This window comes from Manis javanica, chromosome 1 (assembly GCF_040802235.1).
Source record: "Manis javanica isolate MJ-LG chromosome 1, MJ_LKY, whole genome shotgun sequence".
Classification (NCBI taxonomy): domain Eukaryota; kingdom Metazoa; phylum Chordata; class Mammalia; order Pholidota; family Manidae; genus Manis; species Manis javanica.
Genome location: NC_133156.1, coordinates 162,408,025 through 162,422,330, shown reverse-complemented (window position 1 = coordinate 162,422,330; position 14,306 = coordinate 162,408,025). Strand labels below are relative to the sequence as shown.

General features: G+C 50.5%; 1 protein-coding gene across 7 annotated transcripts in view; it reads right to left on the bottom strand.

Annotated features, from left to right (window-relative positions):
- The window catches only part of CRACDL (CRACD like), a 117,715-nt gene that overhangs the window by 17,648 nt on the left and 85,761 nt on the right, over positions 1-14,306 (bottom strand). For 6 of the 7 annotated variants that reach the window (XM_073239927.1, XM_073239934.1, XM_073239943.1 and 3 more), the window contains exons 6-7: positions 9,728-9,940; positions 3,493-5,059 (exon numbers count right to left, since the gene is read on the bottom strand). In XM_073239927.1, coding sequence (XP_073096028.1) covers positions 3,493-5,059; positions 9,728-9,940 — 1,780 coding nt within the window. Of the gene's footprint in view, positions 1-11; positions 2,737-3,492; positions 5,060-9,727; positions 9,941-14,306 lie in introns of those variants that run through there. The other variant, XM_073239950.1, reaches the window with a different exon arrangement.

Sequence of the window (14,306 nt, the reverse complement as noted above, 5' to 3'; positions counted from 1 at the left end):
GATAAGGCTGAAAAGAAATATTCTGAACAGAGTTGGTTTTCTTTAAGAATTCAAGATACACGAATATATTTTTTTAGCGTGATTCCAAAAACCCCTTGTATTCAACACAAGTGAACCTGAATACACATCTGAACTGTCATCAGAGCAGGTGGCAGTCCTTGAGTCCACTGCCTTCAGAAAGTGCCTCTGATAACCACAGACAAAACGGGCATCTATCCACTCTCTGATGTGGCATCTAGCTGCTCTGCCCTCTCAGGCCGGTAAGCTCCTTGGCCCCTGTGTGTTTCCTCGTTTGCTTCCTGACTGCCTTCTGAGGGCTGGCACAGTGCTGTGTGTATAGCAGAAATACATGAAATATTTGTTGAAAGAATGAGTGCATGGACAAGTGAGTCCTAGAGTAGAGAGAAAGAGGGTCAGAGGCCTGGGTGTGTGACTGGGTCGCCTGCCCAGTCTGCAGGGAGTGAGCTTGGGTAGGAGGCTGAGGCTGGTTATCCAATGAGGCTCCCAGGTGAGAATGGCCATCTGTTCAGCTGTTCTCCAGAATACCCAACATAGGACCACACTCCGTAAAAAATAAATCACACACACACCCCCAGAACAAAGACTCGAAGGAAGGCCAACATAAGTGACTGTTTTTTTTCTATATGCATTTTGTATTTTACCTTTTTTCCACATGAGAATCTCTAACTTCTTTGTTCTAATTCTAATCCTGTGTACAGGAAGCTGCTTCCCAACTTGTAACTTAGACTCTGGGATGGACCGGCCCAACAGGATGGGTTCATTTCCTGCACAAATGAAAAGGCTGAGAACCCCAGGCCATTCACCTCCTATGGCAAATGAGCAGATGAAGAGCTCTGCTTTGCATGGATGACCACAATTGCTGTACTGGGCTTGCAGTAACCACCCTGATGTGGCCCTGTGAGGCCACCCCACTTGGCAAGCTGGGCTCCTCTGTTTATTCCAATGATCATCCAGTCCTCCCTACCTCATTCACTGAAGGTTTTCTCCATGCCTTCAGAGAGGAAGACAGGGCATGCAAGAGAGGAGGGGGAATGAGCAGGGATGCTGGGATAAAGCTGCTTGAGTCCCCAAGGCAGAACTGTGTGCCCATCCAGGACACCTCAATAACCTAACTTTATGGCTCATGCCTCTGGAAGGGGGACAGGGGAGATGGCTGTTCATTTGGGAACTTGGGGTAAAGTGCCTGCCACCATGAGATAATAACCAGCAATAATTAGTTATTTCTGGAAAACTAAGTGATACTATTATTAAAACTTTTGTTATCTGTATGTTTTGTATGAATTTCATTGCCTTCAGCTGCTATATTTTGGGAGCAATGAGGATAACAGAAGTAATAATAATTAATTAAGCAGATCCAGTGTCTGGGAAAGTAATGGGGTCTGACGACATGGAATCTGAGATTTTGCTCTGTTCTGCATGAGGCAGCCCCCAGACCCCAAGGTCCTAAGTGGAACCAGATAGCAGCCACAGCCTGTCTTCACATTTGCCCCTCAAATATCAAGCCCCCTTGGGAGGGTTGGTTCTCAGCAGAATGTGGGCAATTCTTCCCCTCCTCTCTTTGCACTGAAATTGAAATCACTACCCATGTCCCCTAAAGTAACCTAGATTCTTTCACTATGCAGTGCATCTGATTTGGTTATTTTCTGTGGCTTAGAGACTGTTAATAAATGGACAATTCTCTTCTACTGTTTAAGCAAAGCTGTTAATAAACACTGTGTTGTACTGTATAAGTGAAAGGAAAAAAAGCCTAAGGTGTTTAATTAACTACAGACCATGCCAGGCCCTTGACAGCGAACAAAGCCTACACAGTGCAGGCTGAGGAAGTTTATAAATTATTAATGTGTCAGGTGTTGCCCTCTGAAGTTTCTTTTCCAGTTTTGCCTATGAACTTGAGTGTCCTGTGTTTACATTCCATTCATCCAGCAAGCCCTTGAGAGACATTTGCAGTTCCAGGCCATGAAGGTTGATGGTGCTGATATCAGGCTTTTATCTGTGCAAAGCAAACCCCCTCTTCCTTGCTATTTCAACAGCTTTTTGAAGCACTCTGCAATTGCTTCAATAACCTCGCTGGAAACTAGCAGAGCAGATCATCAGCTACAGCTGGAACCTACCCCAGAGCTCCTTACTGATTATCCTAACAGCACAGCAGCAGCTAAAAGTTACAGCTGAGCCAAGCAGCTCCAGGCAGGGAGGCCCGGAAACCAGGCTCTTGGAAGGCATGTTCCTGACGGTTTTTCCTGGAGCTGCCTGCATCCCTGGAGTTCATCTTAGGACCCTAAAGCACTTTACACACTGCCCTTATTACTAACTTCCTAGGAGGGAAGCAGGATTAGAATTTCTCTGAACCTGTCTTTACGCTGATTTGTATAAACTAATTTTCTCTGTCCATGTGCCCTTCATCTTCCTTTTAGGGTGCAGGGTCCCTAGGAAAACGCCTGGGTTCTAGTTCCTCACAGATGCAGTGCTGAGGTGGCATCCTGGACTTCCAGTAGCCACTTAAAGTATCCTGAAAATTTTGTTTGTTAAATAAAATTTTCCATGGAAAATTTCTCTTGAGGGCCCTCATCACATGCACACATGCTTTGTTTGTGTCATTTCATTTCTGGCCCCCCGATTTCCACCAATAAAAGAACTCAGTTTCTTTAGCTCCACCACAAATGCCCATTTCCAGCTGATGATGCGCATTTCCAACCGATTCCTGTTTCATCTGAAACACTATAAAAAGTGACAAATGTCAAAGATATAGGAGGTCATCTATTTTTGTCTCTGCTTATTTTAAAAGACAGTTGCTTTAGAAGATTCTTATGTTCTGCCCCAATCTTAACACTGTCTCCTTTTCAGAAACAGGAGGTAATGCTCACCCTTTGGGGAGCTCACAATTTTACAAAGGCTTGTGATCCCATATACGGGATGCTTCCCATAGGAGTCTGGGCCTGACATTTAAACAGGAAGAAGGTCTTCCTTGGGGGTAAAGGTAAGAAGGATGTTAGCTGGTAGAGGGGCAGATGCTTCATCTACAAGCAAGAAGTGCCTGAGGCCCAGGGAGTGCCTCCACCTATGAGGTCACACATCTCCCAGGATCTGGGCCTCACTGAGCTTCAGAGGCAAAAAAAAAAAAAAAAAAAAAAAAAAAATGCAAGCAGCATTTGAGTGATCCACTGAGTGGCCCATCTCCTCTCAGGGAATATGCGGCAAAATGAATCTCTGCGTTTTCCTGACTTCTCTGAACTTACACCAACCACATCCTAGGATTTGTTTCCCCTCCTCCCTTCCTAACTCTTGATCACACACGTTAGTGGTTACCATGAGGAATTTCAGCTTTTTCTTCCAATTCCCCTGCACAGTTCTTTGCCCCGAGCGGCTACATGTTTTGTGCAGCCCAGCAAGGTAACCCAGCTGCCACGGTCCCCTCTGCCCTGCCCCTTCCCATGCCCCCTCACGCCCGGCCGCTCCCCAGCTCGGAGCTCTTACCAGCTCCCCTGTGCGGCGACCTCCTCTCCGCCGTCCTGCTGGCCTTCCCGGGCTCCCGCGGGCCGGCCTCGGGGGCGGCGGGGGCGGGCGGCAGGGTGAGGGGCTGCAGGAGCGGCTTTCTGGGCAGGGGCGGCTTGGCGCCGGGCTGCTCCGACGGCCGGGCCTTCGCCTTGCCGTGGTCGCTCGGCGCCCGGGCGCCTCGCGGGCCGGGGGCCTTCCCCGCCTGACACTTGTCGTCCCTCGGGAGCAAAGTCAGCCCTCCTTTTTCTAACCTGACCTCCGCACTGAGGCGCTTCACTCCTCTGACGTCCGCGCTGGGCGCGTCCCTGTGTTTGAAGGACAGCGACGTGGCCCGCAGCTTGACGGGGAAGGGGCTTCGGGCCTCACCCGCGGGCGGCCCGCGCGCGGCCGGGCAGGGGTCTCCGGCGGCCGCAACGCGGGGGCCCCTGGCCGGCGCCGCCGCCCTGGGCCCCGAGTCCTGGGGGCCGCGCTCGGAGGGGGAGGGCGGCTTCTGCGGGCCCGGCTTCCCGTCGTCGGGCTCGGCCGGAGCCTGCAGGTCGTCGAGCGCCGCCTCGCTGCGCCAGGTCGGGCCGCTCCTCCCGAGGGGCAGCCGCGCAGGGCCGGAGCCGCCAGCCCGGGGGCGCTGCAGCTGGAGGGGGCCGCCCGCGCGCGGCCACGCCCGGCCCGACGACACAGAGAACCGCGCGCCCCGCTGCTCGCCACCGCCGCCGCCTCGCTCCACTGCGCCGCTCGCCGGGCCCGCGTGCTGGGGCTCGGCCTCGGGGCGCCCCCGGGACGCAGCCCCTTCGTCCGGGACACAGGGCGCGGGCTCCTCCGTGGGCGGCGTCGGGGGCGCGGGGAGGCGCGTGCCGGCCACCGGGGCCTTAGACTTCAGGCAGCTCTTGGGGACTGGGGGGCTTGCCGCGGGGGCCTCGGAAGGCTCTGTCCCTGCTCCCTCTGTCCCGGGCGCCTCCAGCGTCGGCTCTCCCTCCTCCTGCACACTTTGCTGTGGCGGGTCTAGACCTGAGGGAGTCTCCAAGGTGGTGGCAGGGTTGGTCTCAGGAGGTGTCATGTCCATCTCAGGGACGTGGGGAGATAATCCACTGTCAGCGTCTCCAGAAGCACAAAACACCTCATCAGCTGTGTCCTCGACTGGCGGACATGTGCTTGCAAGAGGCAGGGCCTCACTCTGGTTCTCGCTGTCAGGATTAGGCTGTGGGGAGTCCTCTGGCAGACAGGGGCCCTCTGCACAGGGGGCTGGGATGAACATAGGCTCAGTGACCTCTGGGGTGGCTGGGAGGCTGGGGGGGTTGTCCCCAGGGGGACTCTCCTCTTCAGTGCTGGCACTGAGTGCCGGGCAGTGCTGCAAGCGTGCCCGTCTGGCACGGGGCCCCCCAGATTGCAGAGTGGTGGCTGGTCCTTCTGGCATGGGGCCCCTGTCAGGTACCATATCCTGCTGTCCAGAACTCGGGTTCTCTTCTGCGCCGACCTTGGGTAAGTGCCTCCCATCACATTCCTCCTCCTCTGGAGTGCAGGTCAGATCACTCAGGGATTCGGACTGTGCCCGCTAGGACAAATAAAAGACAAAAGACAGCATGGTTATGTCAGATATTAGTAAGCCTACAACTTTCCCATTTTATGGGCTTGATATGGTTTAAACGTAGTGGTCTGTCTCTAGAGCTGGCACTTAAGTAGACATTCACATGCAGGTGTCTTTTGTTATTCCCTTCCTTCCTGGCCTACTTGGAATCTTGCCTCACAAGCTCAGCTTTCAGCAGAACAGTGGCAGCTATGCCCTCAAATTAAATATTGCCTAAGGCTTTTGTGGCTGAGCTACAGAAGCCCAGGACACTACTCTCCAGAGCAAAGCAAAGGGAAGGGGACCAAAATCAGCCAGGTGTCTGCCTTGCCTTTAACCTACACCTGCTATTTCATTTACTCTTTGATTTCGTCCCAGTGAGGAAAGGATTATTATTCCCACTTTGTTCTTGGAGAAGTGAGAGCTCAGAGAGGTCCGTACCTTGGTAGAGGCTGAACTTAGCTCAGCTGAAAAGCTGGTGCTTTCTCTATGACCCTGTGTTGCCTCAGAGCCAGTCTGCCACCTCCATGCTCCCCCCCTCTCTCAAGGGATGCACCCTCATAGTGAAGGCAGACTGATCTGCCTAAAAGATGGTTCATATCATGTCATACACAGTCAATGGCAAACCACAACTTACAGGATAAAGTCCAAACTTTTCAGCTCAATTTAAAGTCCTAAATTCTCCGGTCTTCAATTGATTCTCCCACTCCCTACTCAGATCAAGGCAAGCCCCCACTACTGTGTGTGCCAGACTCCGGGCTGGAGTGACTGGCTGGCTCCTCTCCTCCACACTGCCAGGGTGGTCTACCAGCACCCCTAGGAACTGTCTCACCTTCTACTCCGACAAGAAGCCTTGCCTATTCCCTGAAGCTGATGGCTCTCCCTGCTCTCCTGAAGCCTTACTGGCCTGACAATAATACACTGTCTTGTGGCATTTTTCTTCTGAAAGGTCTCTGGAATTTAGATTTAGTCCAACTTCCTCCTTACCATACAATCAGTTCCTGCTCTCTTAGGAAGGAAAGGAAATCGAGGTGATCATGAATCATTCAAAAGCAGTATGTGAAAACAACCTTAAGGTTGAGGGTGTTGAGATTGATCGTTTTTTTAAAAAAGTTCATGACATTGGACTTAAGAGTCCCATAGCTGTCACCCAAGCACACTTCTCTCCTTCCCCTTTTGTTAGGAAATATGCTCAGGGAGTGTTTGCAATAGGTTTTTGTTGTTGTTTCCTGTTGTTATTTTAACATTTTCCAGCTGGCATCTGCTTGCTGACAGAACACGAGACAACTGAGATGTTAGTGACAATACCTGAGCCAGCTCTTGCCAAGATGCATAATCCTATTCCTCAGGATTTAAAAAAGAGGCAGATGTGCAAAGAAATCTCCAGAATTTTCAAAACCTATAGGTTCAAAAGGCTTTAATGGGCCTTTTGCTACTGCAGGAAATCATTGATGTTGACACTTCTTTAGGTTGTGGGTCATGTTTTAAAACTATTGGAACCCACGGTAAGTCAGCATAAAGCTGGGGAGCAGGTTTGGCTTGGGTGTATCCCAGCCTGAAACACTGGCAGCTACAAGGAGTGGAATGGCCAGGCAGGATGAAAGCTGGTGTGGAGGGTGGACTCCAACGCTGAGCAGAGAACAAAGTGGCCTCTGATTAGGTCGGCCTCTCTGGCCAGGTACAGCAAGGATACATACGGACGCCCACTCTGTGTCTGACGTCTCCCTCTCACCCCTTCTCTGGCCCCCTCATAGCAGCTCCACACCCTAGCGCCCCCTGAGGAAGTGGAAGTTGAGGACCCATTGCTCAGCCTGCCCCAAGCTGGAGACTGTCTCCTCTTGCCAGAAATGGAGTCTTGGGTTAGTGTCCCTGTCATCTCTGGGCAGAGGACACCTCCAGGGAGCAGTGCCAGGGTGGAGAAGTGGGGTCAATCTCTGTCTGGGCTCTGGGAATTGCAGCTGCCAGCTCTGCCAGCTCTGTGACCTTGGGCTAGTCATTGAATCATGCTGCTTCTGTTCAGAGTTATTATTCCCTGCTCCTGGCTCTGCCTGGGTTGGGATGAGGCCCCGCCTGGGTGGTGAGAGGTCAGCATGAATGTTTCCGGGTGTTCCGTCAGAGCCACACACAGGGCACAGTTCTGACAGTGGGGTAATATGCTCAGATAACAACCATCGTCTGTCTTCTGTGTGCTTCTCTTTCCTGAACTCTGCTTTGGTGGAGACAGACAGACTCAGCCAAATGCACTCTTGGATGTGTTTTTCAAACTTGTAATAAATGTCACAGTCTTGATAGCCAAGATTTTTTTGTTTTACTTTGCAAGATGGGGTTTTTTAAGGTAAGAAATCCCCTTTTTTCCCCTGGAGCTCCAAAAAATTCAGAGTCTACAAGATGTGGAGTAAAGAGTTCACTGCACTAATGACAGAGTCAGAGAATGCCTGGCCAGGCCATGACCACTGCCCTGCCCAGACGGAGAACCAAACGTGGGCAGCAGTAGGAAGAGATTCAGTGGAGACTCTGAAGATGCCTAGGCCTGGCAGGTGATGGAGAAAGAAACTGCATGTTATGGAGGATCAGAAAAGCACAGCAAACTTAGACCTCGCTGTCCCCTCACAGCAGTCCCCAGGATTAGGCAGAGCAGGCAGTGTGGCGGCAGTCCTCACCCTTGGAGTAGAATGAGCACATCTGAAGCACCTTGGTCCCTGAGAGGGGCCGGGGCCCCAGGAGGTCCTCATGGTTGGGAAGAGGGACCTGATGACCAAAGGGGGCTGTGGACACTGGAGGCTAGAGGCCTCTAACTCAGGACCCAACAGTGACATTGATGACCACTGGCCAGACACCTCTGCCCAGTCAGGAAAATACAGGATGGCTCCAAAAACCTAAGGTATCCATGACTGCTCCCTCCCAAGAAGGGAAGGGAAAAAGGAAGGGACAATATGGAAATGACAGTTTAAATTAAGAAATGACTGTGCCAGACTGACTAAATTAGATTTTCTGTTATTCTAAAAAAATGGGGTTAAGAGTTAAGTTCAAAAGTAAAGAAAGCAAGCGTGGTACAGTTCTGTGCAGGGGATATGAGAGGAGAAGCTGCATTTCCACCAGGAGGATGAGCCCACTTCTCTCTGCCACCAAGTCCCAGCCAGGCTGTGGCTGGCCACACGTCCCCCTGCCCAGGAAGAAGACATCCCCATGGGAATCAAGCCCAGACTTGAGATCCAAAGGGAGCTGGCTCTGTTCCTGGCCTGTGGCCCTACTCAGCATGAGGTCAGAGTTACTGGATTTTGCCATGTCTGTCCCCATCACATAAGCCTTTAACAGTAAATGCACCGCATGTGCTAACATTTATACAAGTGCCCAGGTCCCAGCCTGTACGTTAGCCTGAAGGTCACCACAGCTCACTTCTTCCTCCAGCACTGGTCCCCTCAAAAGTCAACCTTGCTGGCATGAGTTTAAAAAGTACCTTCCACATGCCCAGGGGAAAGCCCACTCTCTCTCCAGGGAGCCCTTGAAATCCTGAGAGGCCCCCACCCACTGTCTCCAGCTGAAGCACCTAGCTTCCTGCGTACCTCATCAACACCCCACAATCTTATCTGGAGGGAAGGAGGGAGAGAATGTTGGTCTGTGAGCACCTCCTCCTCAGCACGGTCACTCTCTGTGGCCAGGCTGGCCCCATACCCTGGCTCTCAGCTCCTCCAGGGGTGAGGCACTGCAGGCACCACCAGGCAGCGGAGGGGAAACAACACTGCACAGCCCCCTGATGCACCAGCACTATGAAGCCAAAGCACTCTCTACATGAGGCCTGGGCTCCCAGAACTAAGAGCTGATGATCACCGCAGATCGCACATGCCAAGGGCGGTCTGTCCTTACACAGCACAATCCTGTGCACCCAAGGCAGGTGTCTGCACTAGTGTTTCAGCTTCTTCTGTCATCCACTCATTCATTCTTTGTTCATTCATTCATCTATCCCACAAATGTTTACTGAATGGCGGCTCTGTGACTAGCATCGCTCTAGGGCTGGAAGTAGAGCTGGACAAGGTCTCAAAGAAGACGCAATAAACAAGTGAGCACATGCATTTACCAAGGTCACTTCTGTGTGCGGCCAGTGCTATGAAGGCAGTGAATGTGGTGACAGGAAGTTGCAGCTGCCTTCCACAGGACGGTCCGGTGAGCCTCTGAGCTGAGGCCCTAAGGCTAAGAGTGTCTGGGGCAGGAGATACGGCATGTACCAAGCCCTGAGGCCAGAGGCAGCTTGGGGAACTCCAGAAGCAGAAGGAAAGCCAAAATGTGCTGAGTGAGAAAGGGGGCCTAAGGGGAAGTCTGAGAGGTAGGTAGGTAGGGCCAGGTCATGCCAGGCCTGGAGTGTGGACGTCACACTGAGTGCACCTGGAAGGCAGTGGACCCACTGCACATAGCAGGGCTTGGTAGGTGTTGCAGAGCAAATGAATGAATGAATGAATGCGGTGTTTATGCAGAGGGAAGACAGATCTAATTTATGTTGAAAAAGATGAGCAACTCCAGTTCCTGCAGCACGGTCCCACTGACCATGGGGGATTCTTGGAGGGGGCAGGTGACCCTGAAGGGGAAAGAGGTGGAGTGGATGGGATGGGGGCTACCAAGCCGGCCAACCCTGCCTCTGTGTGTAGGAAGAAGCCAAATTACCGAAGACAGCCGCCTCATTTTGCTTGACCGCTGGTTGCGGGGCTTAACCAGTAGCTTGTGCTTAGCCGCAGAGTTGTCCAGGCAGGAGGAAAATTCTGGGGGATAGTCGAAGTCAGCCACAGGCGCCAGGCTGCTGTCCGAGGTCCGGGGGGAGACAGTGGCATCGCTCAAATGGTCTGGAGACAGCGGCCGGAGTGAGGAAACTAGAGAGACCTTCATGGGGCAAGGAGCAGACATGCCAATAATTAACTTCGCAACAGGAAATGGGCACAGCCAACATAACTCTCTCCTTTTGTCAAACTCTGTCTTCCCAAGCTGTCTCTGGGTTTTACACAGGATGACATATTTCAAATCTGCCTCTCCACAGGGGGTGGTTCTAGGTTACTCCCTTAGAAAGGTAAATGGTTGGGAGCTTTCCATGTGGCGCCAGCCTCTGGAAACCTCTTGGCAGGATAACCCTGCCTTCACCCCCCTATAGTAGCTCGCACAGGCGCTTCACACAGGAGCTACTTTCTCTGATGAGACAGAACAGCCTGATTCCTCCAGGCGTGGCCCTGTTTCTGGAAGCCAAGACGGTGGCTCAGAGGTGTGATTTTACCAGTTGGGGCACAGGATGTCCTGAGCCTGCTACCCAACCTTCCACTGCATCAATGCATTTGTTCATTCTAGGTTTCTGTATATTCCTGTGTCCTCTTGGAGAAACCTGGCTTTCAGTTAACATTTGTTAAGTTACAAATATTTTACTAGGTTACACTAGTAAAATAGATTGACAGTCAGCCAAGTGTTGCCAGGGAAGAAGGGGATTTTTGGTAGACACATGGAAAAATAACGGCAACATCCTGATACCTGCCCACTGCTGGCCAAGCTCCTTCACTGAGTGAGGTCTAAGTGGGTTCCCCTGCAACGACATTTATGAGGATAAAGTAAGGGAAGGGACGCCCACTGTGCACCCATGAGCACATGCAGCCCAAATGAGGAGCAAGGTGCAGAGAATCTGGGACACACTGGGTTTTAGTTACAACCTGCCACCTACAAACAAACAGAACTTTCTACACCAGCATCGTGCTCAATATTAGTGTCAAGTTTACATTTTTTCCCCAATACTTTTTATTTTCCAAATTTTTTATTGTAGGAAAATACATATAACAAAATGTACCACTTTAATCACTTTTAAGTCTGCAGTTCAGTGGCATTAAGTTCATTCATGTTGTTGTGCAACCATCACCACCATCCATCTCCTGAGCTTCTCGTCTTATAAAACTGAAACTCCATCCCCATTAAACACTAACTCCCCATTATTCCTGCCTCCCAACTTGCTAGCAACCACCCCTCTATTTTCTGAATTTGGCCACTCTAGGTGTCTCACATTAAGTGGAATCATACAATATTTGCCTTTTTATATCTGGTTCATTTAACTCAGTGTCATGTCCTCAGCGTTAATCCACGTTGTAGCATGTGTCAGACTTTCCTTCCTTTGTAAGGCTGAATAATATTCCATTGTATGTATGGACTACCTTTTGTTTATCCATTCATTTGGCTGGTGGACATATGGGCTGCTTCCATGTTTTAATGACTGTGAATAATGCTGCTACTAACATGGGGTACAACTGTCTTTTCACGAACGTGCTTTCAATTCTTTTGGGTACATACCCAGACGTGGCATTGCTGGATCATATGGTAGTTCTATTTTTAACTTTTTGAGGAACGTCCATCCTGTTTTCCATACCAGCTGCACTATTTTACATTCCCACCAATAGTGTGCAGGGGTTCCAATTTCTTCACATCTTCATCAACAATTGTTATTTTCTGGGTTTTTTTTGTAGCCATCCTAATGGGTGTGAGGTGGTGTCAAGTTTATATTTTAATTTAAGAAAGCAATTTTTTGTGCCTCACAATGATTTAATAAGTTCTCATGACAACGGTGTCCTTAGCAAGGAGGCAGTGAACAAGACACAGGCAGTGAGGGGGCTCCTGGGGCATGGGGGGGTGGTCTTGTTAAGTTTCTTTCCCACAACCCTACAGCCCACACAGCACAGGTGTCAGCAGCCTCCTGAACTAGATGGGAGCCAGAAGATGACCCTGAGAGCGACACAGCTCTGACACACCACTGCTCCCTGCAAGGAAACTGCCTCAGAGAGGAAGGTATTTTCCCGGTAACCTACAGGTCCCTTACATTTTCTAATGCAGTATAAGGCTTATTCCTGCCAACTGGGACAAGACAGTCACTAAAACAAGGAGTAAAAGGTTATAAGTGGACATGATCTATTTAGTTCCCTTGTTTTAGCTACTCAGGTTCTTATGGGAATAAAGCATAAGAATCATTTTTAAGACAAACCACAGGACTCCTGACTTCCTCTGTGCCTGTGGCTTTGCCTTCCACTTTGTAGCTGATGACTCAGGAAGTCACCTCTGACTGGACAGGTGACACCTTTCCCAGGTAGTCCTCCTTAAGGGTCACCGGCCAGATGGGTACATTTCAAAGTAATACAGACTCCTTCATTTTCATCCTTGTCTAGAGGAACAATGTATATAAACACTTGGTACAATTTTGTTTTTTGCTTTTCTTAGTGTCTGGGACTCGAGAGAACAGATAAGACACCCCGCTTTGCAAACGCAGTGACTCCACAAATGAGAACCATCACTTCTGTGACAACATGAGCCTGGGTTCCTGCTCTGCAAACCCAAAGGACAAACATTCCCCACCTCCTTTTCACTTGGGTCACCTTGCTGAGCAGATGGTCCTAGGCTCAGGCTCATTCTGGCCCCTAGGCTAGGGGACCCTGGCAAGGGTCCTGACTTCCCTGATGCTCTGAACAATGAGCGCTGTCCCCATACAACCCCAGCCGGATGTCCCCTCTGATCAGCCTGCTAGGGACCTGAACCCTCACCGCTCAGTCTTCACTGTCATCCTCAGAGATCCTGGGCCCTGGAAAGATCAACACCTTCATGAGCGAGGAGCACCAGGAGTTCCAGCCCTGGTCAGTGAAGCAGCCATATCAGGTGGGGTGGGGTCCCTGAGCTTTTATATGCAGCTGGCAGCATCTGGGGCACTTGCATTTGTATTGCTTGCTCCTGGCCACCCAAGTTTTCCAGAAATCTCTGCTTTTGGGTGAGTTTTGAAGTAAATGATTTAAAAATTGAAATTGTTGGGAATGTGGCTCAACGGGCCTGGGGTTCAGAGTCTTTTTGGGGGGGTGACCCTGGGTGCCAGCTGCTTTACAGTGTTTTTCCTCAAAGAGGGGCTCAGTCACTGAGGAGTGGGTGGAGGGTGGTGCCCGCAGGAGCAGCCTACACACCGGAAGCAGGTGTGGTGGGCCCACTCTGGGGTGAAGATGCTACCTGCCCTTGGCTGATCCTTCCTTTTGAGGGAAGGGGAGGCACTGACCTACCTGACTTCATTTAATCTCCTCTGAGGACCCGGACCCCTAGAGGTACCAAACCTGCCAGGGCCCCACCCCATGGTGGTGGGTGCATTTCCTCATTTGCTGCCAGAGCCGCATGGCCTCCACTGGGCACCTTCCCTCATCGCCCAGAGAAAGCTGCCAGTGAGTCGCTCTCTCCCCAGGTTTTCCTTCTTAATGGCAGGAAACGTAGAACATGACTTAGTTACATGTCATTTTAACTTAAAAATCAAAACATAATGTTTCATCAGTTGTTACCTGACATGTTAATGAAATTTTTTAACAATAATAATAATTCCATGTATTTCCTGAAAAACTCATTCTATGTCAGGAAATATCACCTTGGCAATGGCATCAAATATACATTACTGAAGACCTTGTTTTCACAAATCTTCATTAAGTTTCTCTACCAAGCACATGGGCCTGTGTAAGGCATCACAATAGAAAAAAAATTAAGCTGTTCACAGCCCCATCCTTGTGGGATTTAAAGCTCCACTGTATCAAATGCCATGTGTTACATAAACACATTTTAAAAGGTGCATTGTTTCCCCCCTGAATAGGCCCACTGTACACAAAAAAACTTTCAGGGCACAAATTTCATCATTGTGTTCAAAACCATGATGATAAAGTTATCTATTTTTTTAAGCCTTAGCAGCTCAAATTTTGGCTTCCTATGAAGCTAGTGGTGTGTTCATATTACCCAGTAATTGATAAAATCTCAGAACATTAAAAAAAAATAACATAAGCACCATAGTAGGGATGTTGAGAAGGATGAGATCAGCCCTGTGCCTGTGATAGTCCCACTAGGGCTCCCACGGGAGGGGTGTGCGTTGTGGTGCTTTGCAGGTTTGGAGCTGGGTTCACTCCCTGATGAGCAGGGTTATAAACCATCTGTTCTGTACTGTCCCAGAGAACTGCAGGATGGCTCACTGGAGGCATCTCCCCATCTCGTGGTCCGGAAACATACAAAATCACATCCTGAGCCTGGAGACCCTGAAGCTGCCCATCTGAGGTGCAAAGATGTTTCTGTCACTTGGTTAATTACACTGTTGGCAGCCATGATCCTGTCACCTCTCCCCCTGGTGTTTAAGGTGTGGAGGAGTACAGGGTTGGCTTGGAGTCTAGGAAATGGGCCAGGCCATCCCCTTTGCCTTCTCTTCCTCCTCCCTGAGGTGGGA